This window comes from Macrosteles quadrilineatus, unplaced genomic scaffold, assembly GCF_028750875.1.
Source record: "Macrosteles quadrilineatus isolate MER2022 unplaced genomic scaffold, UCM_ALF_1.0 Scaffold_2__2_contigs__length_208266976, whole genome shotgun sequence".
Taxonomy (NCBI): Eukaryota; Metazoa; Arthropoda; class Insecta; order Hemiptera; family Cicadellidae; genus Macrosteles; species Macrosteles quadrilineatus.
In genome coordinates, this window is record NW_026542595.1 from 28,201,038 (window position 1) to 28,223,477 (window position 22,440).

A 22,440-nucleotide genomic window follows, 5' to 3' on the forward strand; every position below is an offset into this window, starting at 1 on the left:
AGTAAAAACTTAAGTTCTCTAATTGAAGAAAGAAGCCCTTTAAATGTGTGTTCATTTGTCAGATCAGGAGCAAAGTTTGACCAGGTAATACAAGAAGTCAAGGATTTGAGCAAAGATTTGAGTAAAAAAGATCACCTCCTAGTTATTGCGGGCACAAACAATGTTGAAACTACAAGTAATAAACGTCTCATGGATGATATTCATAAGTCACACCGACCACACAAACCCCATATTAGCCACAATTCCAATACGTCACGACAAACCCAACCTGGACCTTAAGATTTGTAAAGCCAATGCCGATATTGAGAAACTTGCCATTGATCAAGAAAACTTAAAACTACTACCATTACATGTACTGCCCCGTCATTACTATACCAATCACGGTCTGCACTTCAATAAAAGAGGAAAAATAAACATTGCTAAAACAATATCTCTACTTACACAAAACGACAATGAAAAGAAATCCATGAAGTCTATTTTAACAAAGAAGTCAGGTAAAAATTCTATAAATGTGATAGATGCAGATATGAGTCATGCTATAGACGAGCTGAGGGAAGATCACACCCTAGCTTTTGGCCACTCAATATCGGCAGATTTCAACGATCCCAAGCATATGTCTGCGGGTGTAGCAGTGGTGTTCAGACACAAATTTGGCAGACCACAAATGACAGACTTTGTTGGCAACAATTTAACTTGTCAAACACCGTTGAATGGAGCTGCAGTCTACAGTCTTGTGACTAAGCCAGCCTACTGGGGGAAGCCAACACCAGATGATTATGACAAGGCGTTTGAAGAACTCGCAAAGGATAAAAAAAAAGAACCTGAAGACCTTGATATGCTCACCTATGGTATTAGGGATCTAATCCAGCCAGATCATTTTGCCAAAAACGTATTGAAATTTCAAAACTCAACAAAAGCTACTATATACATATTATTAAATGAAGAAAAATCAAACAGAGTGCTAAGAAGAGGACTTTCACACACTGAGCTTTTGAGGCGTCTTGATGAGTTGTTCACGGAGCATAATTATAATGCAAGGCTTCATCAAGCATCACAAGAACACAATCTTAAAGAATCGACAGTTACTGACATCGCCACAAGTTCAGCTCTTTCCGACATCTGCTCTCCTACTCCATCAGTAACATATCCAAAACAAAAAAAACATTACAATAGGTCCAACAATAGATTTAACTTAGCAATAGAAATTAAGGAGTCATGTATATGTAACAGCTATCATAATTCTAACACAGATACTTCCAGTCATAACCAAATCGACCCCTGGCCTGTTTGTAAAAATGATAAGTGTAACAAAGATTTTATGTGGCTAATGCATTTAAACATTGAAGGAGGGATAATTAATAAAAAAAATGAACTGGAATTAATTTTAGAAAATTCTAACATTTCAATTATTTGTTTAAATGAACATTGGCTTGGTAATGATAATATTGGCATTCTAAATAGTTTTACAAACTACACTCTGGCTCATTTTTATTGTAGGGAAGAGGGGACCCATGGGGGTTCTTGCATAATGATAAGTTCAAATTTGAAATACAGGATAAGGAATGATTTGTGCGTTTTTAATGAAGATTCGGTCTTTGAAGTTTCTTGTATTGAAATTGAAAGTTTAAATATTATTGTAGTTTCTGTTTATAAAACACCAAATGTTGCAAATTTTAAAACTTTTCTTTACAAATTAGAGAGTTTTGTGAGGTACCAAATTTTAAGGGGGGTAAAAACGTATTGCTAGTCAACAAACACCATAACTTACCCGATTTTTATTCACAACATTCTACTCCTAGGCCTATGTGTTGGCCATAGCTTGGGCTATGGGCCAAAGAACGTAGGCCTACTTTTAATAACAGTGAAGTACACAAACACACCCACAACGATATATTTATTCATAATAGCACTTTGTTTCACATAATAAAGTTAAAACGACCGATTTTACAAATATTTAACGCCGATGACAACATCACTTAACCTCGAAATGGTGTTTGTTGACCAACGAAACGACAGACGACAACTAGACCGGCTCAACAGGTGAATTTCCGATCAGCTGTTGGCTAGTTCTCAAACTCACCACCAGAGCGATTAAGCCTCAACCGAGGAAATCATGATTTGAGCCGGACAAGATGATTCGCTGTTCAACCGTCGACTTGTTCACGAGGAGCTCTTGCGAAATTACGATCACGCCATACGATTCTACGTTATTGATTCAGGTTAGCTAACTTCGTTGATAGACTTTCTAACGTTCATTTTATTTTAATTTATTTTAACATACATATACTCGTCTGCCACTTATTTTCGCCCGTTTTAAGTTTGATTATATTTGTCTAAATTTTATTAACGATTGGAGTCTTGACCCGCCAGTTCCTGCCGGTCAGTGACTAGAGGTGGATATCTTTCGGCTCGTATTAAATTAATTGTCCACGAAATTACGTTTGTTTAGTTCGCCTAACGAATTATTACTTAAATTATTTTAATCGATTCGACGTTTAATACCCCGAGACTTGTCATCTAAGTTCTAAAACCGACTTTGGCGGGTGAAAGAATCAAGTCTTGGGAGCAGCTGATTTGAACAATCAAACAGCTACGAATATTAATATTAAATCTATTTTAAATCATCCCACGATAAATTCTCCATTCGATCATATTAATTAGGCCTCGACGATTCTGTAGGGATTGGGTTTTACATCATATTACTTTCTATTTTATTTACCTAGGCCTTTAGTTCATTATTTTAAAGTTCATTACGAGTAATTGAATCACATTGGCTTAAGATTGAATACTCGTCGGCCCTACAGAGTCATTCCAAAAGTTAGGCAAAATTCTCCAAAACACTTTTACAAAGGCTGGGATGATTTAGCTCCAACTGGGCGTCTGCAGGATTTCCTGAGCGCTTCTAGAGCTCTGAGCCTTCGATTAAATTTTAATAAATTGATCAGTCAAAGCCGTGACAACTTCGTATCGACCCCTGGATTTTTCTCGGCTCCTTCTGAGCACTCCGGGGAAGAAATTTGAGTGTGGCCAGTTCTAGGGGTAGCCCTAGCCTGACTTGGTGAATACTAGTTTATTCCCCCCCTAGAATTTCACAGCTTATTGCAAATTTTAACAAAAGCTACAAAAACAAATGATATCTATATTACAGGAGATTTCAATGTAGACATTTTACAAGACTGTAGCCAAACTAGACAAAAATCAGACTTTATTTCTTTGTGAAAACAGTATGGATTTAAATGCAATTTTTACAAACCTACCAGAATTACAAATTCATCTAAGTCATGTATCGATAACATCTTAACATCTGAAATAAAATCTCAATCGCCAGTTACAATGAATTTAGAGTTGGGTCTCTCGGACCATAGGGCCTTATTTATGAATATTTCAAGTAAAATGGATAAGTCATATAAAAAAATTAGAAATAAAAAATGTAAGAAAAGAATATTTTCAAAAAGAAATATCGATATATTTTTAAATATTATACAAGCTACCAAGTGGGAAGTATCTGTTAACAACTGTTTTGAAATTAACTGTTCAATTTTTTTTCAAAATTTCCAGAACAAGTTTGATGAAGCATTTCCTCTCAAGTTTTATAGTAACACAAACTTAAACAAAAAGAAACTTTGGATTACTAAAGGTATTCAAATATCTAGTATAAGAAAAAGAGAACTTAGCAGACTGGCTAAAGAGTCAAATAATATCGACTTCATCAACTATGTTAAAGAGTACAGAAAGATTTTTAGGCAAGTGTGTAATAAATCAAAGAAATCATGTAATGCTAAATTTATAGAAGACTCAGAAAATAAAAGTAAGGCTGCTTGGGCTATTATCAAAACTGAATTAGGTTTGGGAAAGAGTCAGCCTACTTTTCCCAATATCAAGGTGGCTGACAAATCCATTACAAATTCAAAGGAAATTGCAGAATATTTTAATAACAAATTTATAAATATAACAAATCAAATTGGATTTTCATGTTCTGAAAGTGAGGCAGTACAACTTACAATAAAATCAATAGATCAAAAGCAGACCACAAAATTTGACTTTCAATTTATAGACGTGAAGGATGTTATTAAAATTATTAAATCTTTTAAGAACAAGAAGTCGTCAGGCTTGGACGAAATACCACTAAATTTGGTCAAAATTGCTTCTAAATTCATTGCAGAACCACTCTCTATCATTATAAACCAATCATTCCTCAACAGTATTTTTCCTGAACACTTAAAATATGCTGAACTAAAACCGCTTTTCAAAAATGGAGAGAGACAATTATCGTCCGGTTTCACTTTTACCAGCATTCTCAAAAGTTTTTGAAAAATGTGCTTCGTATCAAATATCTTCATTTCTGGAAACCCACAATATTTTTTCTAACAAGCAGTTTGGGTTTAGAAAGGGTCTAGGTACCATGAGAGCGCTCTCAGACTTGGTTGAGGAGGTGTCATGGGCCTTGGATGGGTCACATAGCCCAATGGGTGTGTTTTGTGACTTATCCAAGGCGTTTGACTGTGTCAATCATGATATACTCATTAAAAAAATTGAATTATATCCCTTTTCTGTAAATTCAGTATCATGGTTAAAATCCTACCTAACTAATCGCCATCAGAGAACAGTAATTTGTAAGGATAATTTAAAAGCAAAATCAAAATGAAATGGCAAAAAATTAAAAAGGGTGTGCCTCAAGGTTCGATTTTGGGGCCACTTCTATTTCTTATATATATTAATGATCTTCCAAAAAATGTTACAAATAATATAATTCTCTATGCAGATGATACTACAGCAGTAGTTAAAACAAAAAACAATGATGAATTAGAACATAAAATTGAAGAAAGTCTAACCGAATTGGGAAAGTGGTTTGAGATCAATGGTTTGAAAATGAATGAAGAGAAAACCAAATTTGTAAGATGTTGTACACCTCAATCAGTTGCAATCATTGATCAATCCCAACCAACTGATGATAATGTAAAATTTGTAGGGCTGTATATTGATAAACATTTGACTTGGAGTAAGTGCATTCAGTCAGTAATTGGAAAATTAAATTCAGCTTGTTTTCAAATATTGTGCTCAAGAAATTCCATAGATTTAAAAACTTCTATCATGCTTTATTATGCATACTTTTACTCAATAGCACAATATGGAATTGCATTTTGGGGATTTTCCTCTGAAATTGAAAGAGTTTTTAAAATTCAAAAGAAAATTATAAGAATCATGACCTTTTTACCATGGAAATCTTCATGCAAGACAGTTTTTAGAAAATTGAATATTATGACTATTCCAAATTTAATAATCTACAAAACATTGTTAGCGGTGCAGTCAAATTTTGATGACTATATTAGTGATAACTTTGACCACATTTATAACAACAGATTTAAGAATAATTTTCAATACCCGAGACACCGTTTGAAACTTGTAGAAAAAACTCCTAAATATATGGGGAAAAAGCTTTTTAATAACCTACCCACAACTCTAAAAACTTTAATTCATAATAAATCTTTTAAAAGCAGCCTTGCTGATTTTCTGACTAGTAAAACATATTACAGTGTAAATGAATACCTAAACGAAACCAATGAAACAATATGACGTTTATTTTGTATAAAGTTCTTATATGTCTTACTCTTAATATTCAAGGAAATTCATTTTTTAATTTTATTGTTCAGCAAATTTTTACATCTTTTTTAAGGGTATTTTAGTGCATAAGACATATAATTGTATATTTTAGGTTAGTTTTTAATCTTGACAATGTCATCTGTTTTTTAGCTTTGCTATGATTTAAAACGTAATGTGACAATAAAGAATTATTTATTTATTTATTTATTTTTAGTCTTACAATTTTTTTGTTTTTTCACTTTTTATTAGTTCCCTTTCGTTAAAACCTTTTGCTCACAAAAACATAAATTAGCAAAACGTGAGGACAGTTTGCAAGTTTGGTGAATGGGTAAAATTATTATTTTAGCAGATAGTTTTGACTACAAAGTACTAACTCTGCAGTCCAGCAAGTGTATGCAGCATCTGTCCGCCAGCAGCAGAGTTTTGTTGTCCACAAACTGTATGGAGCTCCAGTTGTCCATCACATGTACTCCCTCCCCAGGAGCTACCTTCATCTTCATCTTGTAGCCACTGCACAGCAATCAGACTAAACATTTCAATCTATTCTATGAACAAGTGTATCAGTGTTAAGTTTTCTAATATTTTATTTGTGTATCTATCAGACCCTGGACTCTTATTTGTATCTCAGGTAAGCTAGTTAATCTCTAACCCTTTTAAAAATGATTCTCAACCAGCCACTTGGCTTTCCTTAAAAACATAATGAAAGAGTAGGCATACAATAACAATTATAAATATAGAGTTAAAATAACGATGGTCTAACACCATCCCAGAGAATAGAACAGACAGAATAAATATTTAAGACGATCCAATACAAAAATTCAAAATGGTGGCCATTTTAATTAAAAAATTTAAATTAGGTACCATAGAATGGCTTATTTTATGAAAAATTAAAATGGTCGCACCATTTTGAAATTTTGTATTGGACCGAGAACATTTTTTTGTCTCACATGGGTCTATTCTACCTTAACCTACATACCAAGTTTCATAAGGATCAGTTGGAAAAGTTTAAAGACAAAGGTGTTTATGTGAAGAATACCAAATGGCGGATATCTGGTAAAAAAAGCGTTTTTGGGGAAAATGTTATTCTTTATTTTCATCTTATTTTTGTATATAGAATCTGGTCCTGCATAGCCCACTACGGATTTTTGTGACAATTTGTATAACAATTCTGTTAGGTTTTCAACGGTCATCCTTTATGACATCGGTTAGTCTGTCTAATTTAATTAACAACTAAGTTACGATTCTATTCCAAGTATAAAATAGGGTAAACTACTTATTTCATTTCAATACTGAACAGCAATGATTTGTGGAGGTTTGGTGTTTTACCAGGTGGATCACATACATTTTTAGTTACAGGGACATATATCCGACTAGGCAGACTAGGTGCGCGCCTAGAGCAGCAAAGTTTTGTAATAAAAAGAAATCTAAATGTTGAGAAATTAATTTGTAGAACTGCAAAAATGCTATTTTAAATACTTTGATTGAGTATAAAATGGTTTCAGAACACATTAAAGTCAAAGATGATAATTTATTATATGGCTGTGCCCTGTTTTCCGTGCTTCCCTGTCGGTCTGGCGGACACGTTGCTCCTCATGGGCGTGGGCTGCCGGCCGCTGCGTATGCGTAGTGTAGGCCTACCTCCCCCTGCTATCATTAGTTACTACGCAGCAGCAACGCGTATGACATTGACAGGTAATCTTACTAATATTACAAATCTTACTAATATAATAAATGTATGGGATGGAGAGGACACAGCTAACTCACATGATGAAAGGTTGCAGACGAGTAAAAAAAAACACACATAATAATACTTGATATTTCGCTTCTTTCAGATCCACTTTTTTCGCCTTTTTGTTTAGTTAGATCAACTTTAGTTTCAAAGTTTAACAGTTTTGTAAATAAAAGTATATGTGATTGTAATGTATATCCGACTAAAAGTGTTCAATAAAAAGCGTTATAAGAATCCTTGTATACGGACGTTTTTTATTGAACACGATTATGACGTTATGACTCTTCTGATTGGTTACAACAACATTGCATTCCATGTATGCAAAACAGAATCGCCTTTTGCACGAAAACAGGGAAACAAAAATGTCTGTAAAAGAGGGCTCAAAATGGTATTAGATTTGTTGATGCAGCATGCAATCGCCGATTACTTTTCTACAAAAACAGCTGGCAGGGCATGTAGGTATTGGGTTAATCATATTGTGGTCGGTGAGCGCGCTGAGGAGGGTGGGGGAGGGGATAGCTATCTTCGCATCCTAGAGGCGGCAGATAGTTAAATACGTCCCTGGTTAGTTAATATACTGAATAAATTACCAAATACAGGGTGATTCAAAATGAATGACCCAGTTTTAACGCTTTATAACTTTTATACTATTAAACTTACCGCTATAAAATACACATCAAACGAAAAAGCAACTCAAAGAGTTTATGCCTTCCAAAGACACATCATTTAACAAAATCGATCCAGCAGAACTGTAGATTTTATTGTACAAAGTTAAAAAGTAATCTCCAACTTTTTTTACCACTAGAAATTTGGAGGTTACTTGACGTTTTTGCAAATAACTTTTAAATGGTGAGGAAATTGACCAAAATGGAAGGTAATATTCCGAAAGAGAATAAAATTTCCTTAAATCTACTATTATGCATTTTTTGAAAATACTCAAGAAAGGTACCAAAAATTGCCTCAAAATGAAAGAAAAATTGAAAATCCCCGTCTTTAATGTAGACAATAAACATAGCAAACATTAAATTTCACAATTTTTTTATTTTAAGCCAAATTTAAGCTACATTTATTGAGTATTTTCAAGAAATGCATAATAGTAGATTGTATGAAATTTTATTCTCTTTCGGAATATTACCTTCCACTTTGGTCGATTTCCTCACCATTTAAAAGTTATTTGCAAAAACGTCAAGTAACCTCCAAATTTCTAGTGGTAAAAAAATTTTGAGATTACTTTTTAACCCTTAGAGTGCCAGGCGAGAAATAAAAGTAACGCTCAAAAAATGCCGATGATTTTTCCCGAAGGTCGCGCTAAAAATGCCGAGCGCGATCTGGCGATTTTTAGGTTAAAATTTTGTAAAAATCGAATTTTCGATATTTCGACCAACGAAAATCGATGTATCGCATCTAGTAACTTTCGACTCAATGTTAATATATGGGTTAAAAGAATCCGAGTATCCATTCGGTTGTTATGACAACTGTTCGATCATTACGAAACGTCCGGTCAGCCGGACGTTGGCACTTTTGGCTCGTTCTAAAAACGTCCGGTCGGCCGGACGTCGGCACTTTTGGCTCGTTTTAAAAACGTCCGGTTCCCCGGACGTTGGCACTCAAAGGGTTAACTTTGTACAATTAAATCTACAGTTCTGCTGGATCGATTTTGTTAAATGATGTGTCTTTGGAAGACATAAACTCTTTGAGTTGCTTTTTCGTTTGATGTGTATTTTATAGCGGTAAGTTTAATAGTATAAAAGTTATAAAGCGTTAAAACTGGGTCATTCATTTTGAATCACCCTGTATTAAAAATATCCCATTACATTACTCTGCCACCCAGCCTGCAAAATCTGGTATTGTTAATTAAATTATTAGTATTGCCTAATTGAGATGGGGACACAGCTTAGGTGCATGTTTTAACCCAAATATGAGTGAAGAATGGGTGTAGGTAGAATAAGGTGATATTTCATGATGTGGTGTAGCTTTGGTACTGACTACGTCCATCTGGGTCCAGTTTCAAACCATCACAAATCTAAAAAATTTTCTTTCAGGATCAAACTGGTAACTATTATACGAGTATTGTAATTCTACAATTAGTATTGAATGATAAGGAACATACTTGGAGTACTCAACGTCCCAGAGTTTCAGAATGCCACTGCTAGAGAGTGTACAGTATTTCTCATTTGATTTGTCTTGTAGGGCGACACTCACAAATGAGTCCCTTTTATTTGACACCGTGTGAATTTTATTTAGGAGCAGCTTATCTTCTGACTGACAAATATTAAACAAATTAACGCAAGATTTTTGCCTGGTCACCACACCAGCTGCAACAAATGTCAATGTAATAATATAGGTCGGCCGCTTAGAAAGCGACCAGAGCGCTAATGCTAACCAATGCTAGAGGAGGTCGCTTTCTAAGCGGCCGACCTATAGTAAACCTTTTTTGTAAAAAAAAAAACATATAAATAACACACTGTAAGAACTATAGAGACAGTAAATAAGTTTGCTAACTCACTTAAGCTTACAGATTTTTTTATTACAATACATTTGTGAGCGAGTTTTGCTTACAATATGCATCGTACTATTTTTTTAAGTTCTGTATAAACCTTGACAATCTTCAATTTTTTTCCAGCTATGCAGGTTTGGTGAACATTTTTAAGGGATATAAAAAATTTGCCATACATTGACTAATGAGCATAATTTTATTAGGAGTCAGTTATTTAGGATAATAAGGGTCTTTGAAAAAACTAATTAAGTCAATAATAAATATAATTTTAATTATTATCATCCACAAACTACATTCTTCAATTTTTTTATTTTAAAGAGATTGGCGGCCTCTTTCCTTTCTCTTCTGAATTAATTCAGATGATTATAAAAGTAAGAATCCAGGAGCATCTTAGTCAAAACCAAGCATTGACAAACAGCCAACATGGGTTTGTTCCTGGAAAATCAACCACAACTGCTCTGATAGATCTTGTTGAATATATCATTATTGAGAACATAGAAAATGGCAACACTATCACCAGCCTGTATCTTGACTTAACCAAGGCTTTTGATTCCTTGGGACATGATCTTATTCTAACTAAATTTCAAAATTTAGGAATCCAGGGAACAGCTCTGAAATGGTTTGCAAGTTATCTAAAAGGGCGAAGCCAAATGGTAGAAATAAAACACACAACAAAAGGGCTTACAGATACTGTCAGATCTGAATTGCTACCGACTAACAGAGGAGTTCCCCAGGGCTCTGTCCTAGGGCCAGTTCTGTTTGGCCTGTTTATTAATGACTTCCCGGAACACCTTGAGGAATACAGCAAGATGGTCATGTATGCAGACGACACTGTGCTGCTTACAGCAAACATAAACATAGATCAACTAGAAGTAAACACCTATATAGCTTTCAATATGACACAGGACTACTGTATGAAAAATGACTTAGTCCTCAATGAAAGTAAGACCAAGCAAATTACTTTTGGAAATAAAAAGTCTACAGTATCTGAAATGCCCAACCTGACAGCAGCTGAAGAAATCAAACATCTAGGTGTCATAATTGATGAAAATTTATCCTGGGATCGTCATGTAGCTTGTCTTTGCTAAAAACTCGGGCCAGCTCGCTTTGCCATAAAACAAATCAAAGAGACTAGTACCCCTGAGGCAACGAGGACTGCATACCATACATTGTTTGAAAGCCATATACGCTATGGTATTACTGTCTGGGGTGGATCCACTATGGACAATCTTAACCGGGTCCTGGTTATGTAGAAAAGGGCTATCAGAATAATAGCAGGCATTAGTATAACAAAGCTGTAGAGATGCCTTCAAAAACCTGAACATCCTGACGGTGACTTCCATCTACATCCTAGAAACTGTTTATTACTGTGTAATCAAAGACCCGCCTAAACAAAGAGATATACATGAATACCACACCAGATATGCAGGAAACTATGTGCTGCCTGGCCACAGAACACAATGTTTGAAAATAAACCACTGTACGCAGGAGTGAAGATGCTAAACAAGCTACCAGACCACTTGAAAATTGGAGGCCCTGTGCTGATGTTGGCCAAATTGTACAACAAGTTACCAGTTAAAGTTAAAAAGTTACCATTAAATGTTTTTAAAGTAGCCATCAAGAGAATTCTTCTAAAAAACTGTTTTTATAAAATATTAGAAGATTATTTTGCCTCAACCTTAGATAAGTTTTAAGTTTGAAGTTATGTTATATATTGTTGACGCAGCCTATACACTATTGTACTTTTCACAATTTGTGTCTCTGGAATAAAGATGATTTGATTTGATTTGAAGAGGAAGCTACGGAGATGGCTGCTAGACAAAGCTTTCTACACCCGTCCCAAAGGAGTTCTTTGCATGGCAAGACCACACACAACACTGAAGAAGCTTTTCCATTTCACTTTGTATCTATTATACCAATGTTATTTATTTAAATTTGACGCTGTATGTAACATTTCTTGATGAAATTGTAATAAAGGAATTATCTATTTATTGTCTATTGTCTATTGTGTCTCGAATGGTAAAAATCAAACATAGGAAGTATTAATCACTGATGGTGCTGTTTAATATAAATAGTTAAGAAAATTATGATACCTATTAGGTTTTTTCTTATCTGAACGGTAAATTTATAAAATAAAAAAATGACTTTGACAAACTTTCATACACCAAGTTGCATTATCGGGTTCTTAATTGGTGTTTTTTATACATAGTTTCCATGTGTGGAAATGTATTTATAATTTGTTATTTATGTTTAATTTAATTTTTATCAAACAATTGAATATATTAGGAATATTTTGTAATTTAACTTGGCTTCAAAATGTATTTTGACCATAATTTGTACTACTAACTCTTTTATGTGGCTTAATGAAATATTCACTACCGTACTTTAAGTTAAATGTGAACCTTACCTTCACTGCTCGCAATTTGATAGATAGGGTTATTCAGTTCAAGAGGCAATGTAAACAGCTCCTTGTTCTGACCATTTTCAAACTGGGAACAGCCTATTACAGACACAATGATTGGCAGTTTCACAATAATGTCTTAGGTACTAAACCAACTTAATTTTTGTTTTAATAGAAAATGCTACAAATTCAACATTATAGGTTGAAAAGTGAATGTATAAAAGTGTCTAGCCTATATAAATTTATGTAAAAAAGTTTACAGTCAAAAACACATACACTAGTAATGGTTAAAACCAGAAATTTTGATTCTCAAAAGTGGAACAAAAATTTAAAAAATCAAATCTCAAAAGCTTAACATCAAACTTTTTACTAGCCTGGTAAACAGCACAAAAAATACTAGTAATATCTCTATATTTTATCTAACCCGCCATCTTAAACTTCCCTATCCCAAGCGTGATGTATACAACTTCCTTACTTCTTGAGTGATGTAAAGTTGAAAAAAAAAACTCACTCGGTGATGTAATGAAACCCATTTAATTAACATTGAGTGCTTAACTTAAAAAATATACCTCTATGGAGCCAACGACGTTCAACGCTAGAAATCAGCTGTGCTCTTGAATTTTATTGTTATGTTTTGAAGAATTTTCCTAACCTAGCTTTTGTTTGTAAATGAACGTTACTGTTAGAAGATGAGTGAAATGGATAATGACAAATATTGTTCGTAACCTCCTGTACATTGACGGGTCAGGTAAAATCTTGTACGTTACACGTTACGCAAGAGCGTGTTTACATCACTTAGGTAAATTACATCACTTAGGTAAACTCGCTTCCACTCGTTGCACAACATTCACCTGCGTGATGTAAAAATGCTCTTACTACACTTGTAAGGTAAATAGCTTTAATACGCTAGGCATATTTTTCTCATAATTGTTTTTGAGTGGTGGTGCTACCGATCACCATGTTCAAGGTGTCGTTAGAATGGTCTTAGCATGTAGTTTTGCCATCAAACAAAAAAACTTTGGAATTCCATCAGGGCTCTGCCCCAGTGGCCTTGAAAGTTCCCATGTTATTCTTAGGGAGAAAATGTTTGTTTATATTTGAACAGATGAATACTTTCAAATTGACACTAATATTTGAAACAGATGGTTATACAAAAATTTTGCACAAAATCAAAACATAACAAAAAAAAACGTCAATGGAGACTATAAGATGTTGACCAGGACGGCCAATAGGAGGAGGCCGACGAACTTTAACTGGTAGACGCGATCGAAATACAAATAATACTATTGTCGTTGATAGCCGAATACAGCAAGCACCCTTCCGTGCTGGGTTTAAGTGTGCTCTCCAACAGTCACCAGAAGATTTCACATTCAATTTAGGACTGTTAGATGATCGCTGCATAATCTGTTGATTTTGGAAGACAAGGAGGAGGGTAGGACAAATTTGAAAACAGAAGAGAGAAGATATTAGATGAGTGGCAAATGCGTTGGGAGCAGAGTGTTCTATGTTAACGTTTTAAAGGTAAACGATCGTATTTATACCTAACATCAGAAAGAGACTGGAACAAGATTGGGAGATGGGCCATTATGAAACGCAGTTTGTCACAGGACATTGAAAATTTCAAGGCAATTTTGTGAAGATTTCACCAGGTGGAAGAGGAAGTATGTAGATGTGGAGAAATAAAAACCACGAGTCATGTATTTGTAAATTGCTCACTTCAGGAGACAAATAAGTGAGAACAGGAATATGTCTTGGATAAGATAGGCCTAGAGATGAGAAAATAAAACATGATGAGTGACAAGGAAGCAATTGAGACGTTTAGAAAAGTAGCTAGGGAAATAGGAAAAGACAAAGGATACATACAGGCATTAAAATTTAAAAAAAGAAAAAAACAAAAACTATGAAAGAAAAGGTATGAAAACTTGCCCATGAAGGGGAGAGGAAGGGTTAGAGCGAATCTCAATGATCCCTATCGCTCAGGGTGGTATGGGGAAGGGAGTCGTGCTGGCTTTTGGACACACAATGTGTCTAGAAACCCAATGCAGCTATGAGTAAGGCTATTTTTTGTAGAAAACACTATTTACAATAAATGTTGATTATATCGATCTATTTTGTAAATCTTTAGTATTTCCATAATCTTTGAGTCGAATATTTTAAAGTCATCAGAAATTATGACTGTTATTCGTCCACTTAAACTACAACCAATTTAAGACTTGAAGCTTAAGTTAGTATACATCAACATACATCACATTTGTATATTTCTATTGTGCCAAATTTCAGTCAGCTAGTGTTAAACAAATAATAAACCTTATTATAGTAATAATTTTTGTTATCATCTTCACTTAAGGTAACGAAAAAATTGTCTCTTTCAATGGCAGCAAAGTCATGAATATCATCTCCCTCCATTGTTCATGAAAACATCATCTGCGGCAAAATCCTGAACATCTCCCGCGGTGACGTTAACGTCATCACAGTTTTCCACGATCACGGCAAAATCCTGACCGTCTCCTGTGGTTTTCAGACATTATCGTCGTCTTCTGCGTCACAGAAACGTCGTCATAGTTTTCCGTGATCCCGTCAAAACCCTGGATGGTTCCTGTAGTTTGCAAACATTATCATCGTCTGCCGTGGTCACGGAAAAATTATCACGGTCACCTGCAATTGCGGGAAAATCCTATCTCCCGCGGTATGTAGACATTATCGTTGTCTCCCACGGTCACGTAAACATCATCACAGTTTTCCATGATCGCGGAAAAATCCTGAACATCTCCCGCGGTATGTAGAAATTATCATCCTCTCCCGCAGTCACGGAAACATTTTCACGATCATCTGCAATAGCGGCAAAATCCTAGACATCTCCCGCGGTATGTAGACATTATCTTTGTCTCCCATGGTCATAGAAACGTTATAATAGTCTTCCACGATCACAGCAAAATCCTGGACTTCTCCTGCGGTCATGGAAACGTCATCATAGTTTTCTGCAATGGCTGTAAAACCCTGGATGGCTCCCGTGGTTTGCAAACATTATCGTCGTCTACCAGGGCTAAAATAAAAATCCAGGAATTGCTCCAAAAATCCCATCTTTTTCCAGGTCCCTTCAAATTTAAGGGGTTTTCCCGGTTTTCCTGGTTGGTATACACCCTGTATAATGTTTCTTATGCAATCGAAAATAAAAGAAATTGTACTCCTGGCCCTGACATAACAGCATAATACCAAGTAAAGTAAAAAGAAAACGTTATGTTACTAGTACACTTGGAAGAAACAGCATTTTTTGTTATAAATAACTAACACTAAAACAAAATAAATTATGAACACTAATGTGAATTTAACTAACAGTATACCGGTACAGCAGTAATACAAAAAAGTGGTCAACATTTATTTTGTGTTATCCAGCTCAAAATTGTATTGAAACATGTAAATAACAATTAAAATTTTTTATCTATTTATGTAAATTTATCTACAATTTGTGGAATGTAAAATACCAAATAATAAGTTTGATTTTTTTCAGTTTTCCCCTTATAAGAATATTGATGGATAGTGCACAATATTTTGAGAGCAGACAGGAAAAATGAATGACGTTTGTATCCATTAAACTCGCCAATTGAATCAGAAACATTTACAAAGTTTTGATAGTTTTGAGATTTGAGATTCGGTTTCGACACATCATTAAATTCCACTAAATTATACTTTTTTTGGTATAAAAGTATTATAAGTGGTTTTTAGGCATATTAACACTTCAAAATAAAGATATAAAGAAGTTTCATCCTATATCATGAGTAGTCTTATGGCAGAGAGGCAAACAGTGTCTTGCATCTATACTATTATATAAAAATCTAATGGTGTCTGTCTGTATGTGTGTTACTAATAGGTGCAAAAACTACTGAACCAACTGGGCTTAAATTTTACATAAATATAGCTATCATACCAAGGACCATTATAGGACTATTCACATTTCGATACTGACCGTAGGCTTTGCCCCTTTGGCTTTAAAAGTTCTGAGGTGAACATTTTGAAAGTAAATATTGATTGGTCTCCATGGCTGCGATGAGAACACTAACAATGTTTGTTTACATTTGCTTTGACATTTAAATGTAAACAAGAAGAACTGCTAAACTGCATATTTAACAATTACAGACAGCTGATACAAAGAAATTAAATATATGATCCATAACTATGAAGTAGGTTTATTAATCTAACCTTTTATCATGGATTATTTATTCTAAAACTATGTCAATGATTATAAAAAAAAAAAGATTCTATAACCGTTGCTGTATCAACTCCGGCTCTGCTTTGGATTTTTTAAAGCGTCTAAGCTATGAAAATAATGTTATTGATATGTTCTCATGGAAATAGTATGAAAATTACAATGTACCTATAGATGTTTTGTATGAATTTGGAGGCTACTTTAAATAAATTCTAACTGCTTAAAATGTGTTAGATTAACTTAACATAACTTGCACATCACATTGTTTTTTATATGTATATTTAGGTAAATTAAGTTATTATGTTTTGCTAAACCTATGCCTTATTTAATTAAACTAAAGAATATCACCAATAACTAAATTGTACGTCGTTGATTTTTGTTTTCTAAAATCAGTTGTATATGTGTAACCATATTTAATTATCAAATGGTAATACAAAATACTCTTATTTTATCTTAACATAGCTTTCAGTTCACATTTACTTTATTTGATACATTTATTATTTGTATTTTGCCACAACACTGATTAAATTAAACCAAGGAAAACATCATAAAACTAAGAAGTACACAGTGTTCTTTTATTTCTAAAATCAATGATATATCTGTTACTATGTTTACTCGATGGTAAGTGTAAAAATGTAAAGGCAATGGACGATGGAACTGATGAAAAGAACTGGTTTGTATATTAATTTGTTTGTTGATATTTTTGTAGAGTAGAATCAGAGATGCAATGAAACATCAGGGTGTCTACTACATTCTGGAAAAAAATTCATGGACAATTCCCGTATATTTAAGGACACTTTGCCGTAACCTTTGTCGGTGTCATTAGGCCTACCGAATAATTTTCCTGAGTTAAACATTTCAAAATAGAAATGTATTGAAAGTAAACAAGCATAGGCCTACCTATACTTTAGGTAAAGCTTTTATATTGTAACAGAGAAACGCAATCATTGTCTCCTGCGATAGCGACAAATATCTCCATCGGTCACGTAAACTTCATAACATAGCTTATCCGATCCAAGCGGATTAATTTGGCATGATTCGCCCTGGCACAACATTAGGCTCTCGACTACTTTTGAAAAAAAAATCTTTAATGCATATTGTTACTCAGTTCTTAGTACAAAATCAAGGTATGGTAAGCGGCTACCAATAAGCAATAAGCACAAAGTAAGATTATTGTATTTTCATTTGCAAAGTTAATATAGACACATAGCAATCATTAGTTGTTTATCTAGGCTCAATTACATTTTCTTAATATAGGCTATTTTACAGCTCTTTCAAGGATCAAAATATTCATTATTATTCATTATTCATTGGCCTTCGTCGTTGACCGACTGAAGGTGAGGGAATAGACTGTGTCGTTGTTTAATACGGAAAAAAAAGACACAAAAACAAAGACTACACGCACAAATACCCAGGCCTAGACCTAATTATTTAGGAAGGCCTATATAAACTGGGTAACAAACAATGAGGTTATAATAGCGGCAAAGTCACTATCATCATTCTAGTTCATAAGATTTAGATTGCTTAAAGCATACAACTCAATAAATAAATATGGGAAACAAAAACCATTGAAACCTGAATAGCCAACAATATAAGACAAAGATACAGAAAATGCAATGACATAATTTGAAACCAAGCAGGCCTACATAGTGATAAAACATTAATGCAAACAACATTGCTTGTGGTTTTGTCAATTAAAAGATAAAATATCCATAAAAAAGGGGTTAACTTACAAAACAAGACTGTAGATTATTTACATGTTTAATATGAAACCATAAACAGTTTTATGGCACTAGGCAATGGCCGCGGCAAATTGAATCTTCAAGCCAAAGTACAAGTAAGAAGTGAAATTTAACAGCCATTGTAAAGCTATTATTTTCATGATAAAATAGGTTTGGGATCTCATAATAATTACCCTAGTAATAAAAAAAGAAGTTGTAAAGGAATAAAAGTGATACAACTTTTAAGCTAACTGAGTCAACAGTTCTTGGAAGTACTTGACTTGACACTTGATTGTCATGATAAAATATTATTGGGTTTGAGATTGCTAATGGGATTTTTATTGCATAATAACTCTAGTAATAAATTATGAAAATGTAAACAAACATCTGATAAACCATTTATGTGCTCCTAACCAACTAGCGATCAATAAAATTATGGCCCATTAAAGGACATAGTCTGGCATTTAAGGACAATTCCCGTACATTTCATGGCCAGTAAAATATTAAGTACAATTCCCGGTTTTCCCGGATTTCCCGGTTGGTAGACACCCTGAACATATACTGTATTTGCTATTACAGTTTTTAGTCCCCACACAGCTCACGACGTCCCCAGGATATCCTATTAAAGTCCCACATATCCTATCCAAATCCCGGGATTAGTAGGATATCCTAGAGATATCCCGCAATAACCCGGGACATTTGGGATGTCCGTGGGACATCCTGGATTTCCCGGGAGATTACGGGATATCTCAGGGCTATCCACGATTTCCTACAGGATTTCGTGGATATCGTGAGGACATCCAATGGATATCCTACTTTTTAATAAGATGTTAGATACATTAATGATCACGTTGTCATTTTACAGTCTTTTTAAATTTTTCATGTCATTCAATCCATTTATTTCTTTAACACATGCATTTACTCGTTACTCATGGAAATGATGGTAAATTATTAATTAACATTAATTTCTGGACTACATGATGTTGGTTATGATCTACTATAAGCTCTGAAATGAAAAAAAAATCTGTGCGTTAGATATGTATATGACGTTATTACATATATATTATATATAAATATAATTCTTACAAAATTATGTAGCTTTAGTGGCAAAAAGTCATATTAATATTATATTTTAAATGAAATTAAAGTTTTCGCTTAAGGAAAAATTGTCTTTAAATTATTTGACCCTTCTTCATTTCCTTCCTTGATGCTTTGATAATCATATTAGTTTTGTCTGCTGTCTTTAATGCTAAACTATTTGTTTAAAATTTTGTATAGTACCTATAGATATAGTTTCTTTAATATTTCAAAAGACTGTATTGACAAGGCACAGCAATATTTCTAAAGTTTATAACAGCTGACTTAGTTTTGCCATTGTTTTGCTAATGATTTATTGTGAGTGAAGAAACTGAAGATAGAAGTATTTGTGATTTAATATAAAGAAGAGTGAAATAAAAACAAATGTACATTTAAATTATAATGATTAGTATTTTTGCAACTTCAAAATTGATATTTAAAATGTCAATAATAAATTAAAAGATATGTAACTAAGGGAGATGAAGGTAATGTATGTCAAAGTTTTATTCGAAGATTTGGTCATTTTTTCTCATATCAGCCTACACGAGATTTAAAATTAATCAAAACCAAAATGGTGGTATCCACTACTTACCAGATTTAAAAGTCATAACTTAAACGTTTCTATTAAGGCTACAAAAGTTGAATTTTGTTTCTAAAAGTGTGGTGGATGTGTAACTTTTATATGCAACATATGTAAAGATTAAAATGTTTCTATTTTGTGTCCTCTTCCCGTTGCAAAGCACGGGTACATCAGCTAGTAATGGAATAACTGTAAAATCTTGTTAATTGTTTTTATGTCCATGGTGGTTATCTTTAAAATCCAATAAAAGTAAAAAAAGATAAAACATTTTAAAACATCTACTGACAACAAAACCACATATAAACTCATAATACAAATTATTAAGTTATGTTGTCACTTACATATGTTTGATTCTCTTGGATAAAACAGGTAGTTTTCTTCATTATTCGCCAAGGTTGCCAAAGACCCTCCAGTATAATACCAGTTATAAACCTATTTCAAAACTTCATATTAATATTCTAGTTATCTAAACACTTAAAATAAAAAGTTGTAGCAGCTGGACTGTCAACTTAACTTCCAGCTCACTTAGTAATCATGATCAGATCAAACTTTAGGAACATTTGGTATGCTCTTTACATTTGTCATTTTAACATCCAATCTTGCCCCTCCATCTAGTTACTATTCGCTAAAAGCGGATTCTCCACTGGCAAATGATAAGTCAGTAGTCGTTTGAGCATCAATATTTTAAACTGTTTCTAAACACCACTATACTAGGAATTGATTTACACAATTTTTCAAAGGGATTCTATTGTTTCATTTAATATACGAGTGCACGTTTGCACAAATTGCACATTTTAGTAGGGTTCAAAACTTGTTTCCGAGGTAAAACTAATATCGCAATACCTTTCAGCTTTCAAAGATTATTTTCATTTTAGAACCTTGCATCCATCCCGGTCGTGTCACATAATTCCTTAACAGTTACTGTTGTTCGTTTAATTGTGTTAAATGTGCTGGTTAGGTTTATGAAAAAAATCACGAGAATAAAATCGTCTTAAAATTACATTTTCTACCAGAATACATCATAAAATACAGAGTGTTCCTTAAGAAAAATCAAAGTTGGCGGCCATATTGGAAAAATGATGGCTAAAATAATTTTTTTGACTTGACTACAATTTTTTAAATAAAAAATCCAAGGCACTTCTTATTTAACTTTTTTTGATATCTCTTATAGTTTTCAAATAAAACGGCTGGCACACTTATATCAATCACCCTGTATAATCAGGTTAAAGTGTCGAACGTGCATTTCCCGTTACGTATGAGAAGAAAAATCTCATCTCGATCTCATCTCGAAATTTCATGGGAAATAAAAAATCCCGTCTCGTCTCAAACTTAAAATCCAATATCCTCCATCCCTACGAAAAACGGAATAAATTTATACTAGTCAAAAAACATTTGTAGTCATTCACACAAACATTAAAAACTACTTACGCTATGCAATTTACATATTATATGTAGCAAGTTGATGGTTAAACTTACCCCAGAGAATTGAGGATCAGGATCCTTGTCCAGATGGCCAGCCAGTTGAACTATCCCACGTGGAAGCACAGTACTTGACCCTGCCTCAACTGTTCCTGCTTTTCTTATCAGTTTGTCACCTGTCACACCAGACATGCAACCACTTTAGACAACCATTGTGCCAGTCTCTGCCATAACCACCTTAAATGTGTAATAAATAAAATACAGTAGAACCTCAATAAATTAAATCCCAAGGGGAACGGGGAAATTTTGAATTACAGTATCGACAGGGGTTGGTACTTAACTAGAAAAATAAAATTCCCTGACTTTATATTAGACTGATTAGACTGATACTTATACTTATATATACTTTTTATACTTTTTCCAGATATACCGTAAGTCGATATCGACTAATCAAAATCAAAATATGCAGCTTAGCTTATGATGCAATACCAATGTAAAGGTATATTTGAATTACAGCTCCCACTAATAATAATAATTGAAACTATACCTAACAATTCTACTGACGACAAACGCAAAATAACTCAATGTATCACTTTTAAATCAATGGGAAAAGAATTAAACGTCTGGAAAAGTAAGAGTACCAACTAACCTCACATTCAGTCTATTATTTTCCACTTGGCCTTGACACTGGCAGACAGACATTGCCCAGTCAATAAAGGTTTTGTGTCGGAACAAATTTGTGACAAGCAAAACTCTATACCACTGGATAGTACACATAAAGATGTAAATTTTACCAAAAGTCCCCTAAAATCCCCCAGGTGCTTTCCCCCCCACCACTCTCAAAGTCAGGAATTGCAATGTTTACTAAATTACGCATATACCCGATATGGCTCATTCGATTTAACACACAAACCGAAACCCTGGGCCAGTGAGACCCCGCTTTAAAATACACTAATGCTGGGCTTCTGAGCCAGGCATGTTATGAACAGACAACCGACAACCTGTCAAGGTCACGGCACCCACAAAATGAACAAAAAATATATCAACAGGTAGGGGAGGAAAATGGGGGAAGGTATTGGGGGAATGGAATCCCCCAAGTAAACAGTGTAACCAACATGTGTTTGTGAAAATTCCTGTGGGTCTGTCAGACCGGGGTTTCAGTATAAGTGTTAAATAATCTTCAGCTTGTTGTATTTCTTATTAAATTTTCC

The 22,440-nt window shown here is 33.9% G+C and overlaps 1 protein-coding gene across 4 annotated transcripts in view; it reads right to left on the minus strand.

The window, feature by feature from the left end:
• Nucleotides 1-22,440, minus strand: part of LOC128987137 (uncharacterized) — a 69,649-nt gene that overhangs the window by 26,414 nt on the left and 20,795 nt on the right. For all 4 annotated transcript variants that reach the window (XM_054407860.1, XM_054407858.1, XM_054407859.1 and 1 more), the window contains 5 exons: nt 21,287-21,405; nt 20,152-20,242; nt 12,235-12,327; nt 9,441-9,645; nt 5,976-6,111 (listed from right to left, as the gene is read on the minus strand). In XM_054407860.1, coding sequence (XP_054263835.1) covers nt 5,976-6,111; nt 9,441-9,645; nt 12,235-12,327; nt 20,152-20,242; nt 21,287-21,405 — 644 coding nt within the window. The remainder of the gene's footprint in view (nt 1-5,975; nt 6,112-9,440; nt 9,646-12,234; nt 12,328-20,151; nt 20,243-21,286; nt 21,406-22,440) is intronic.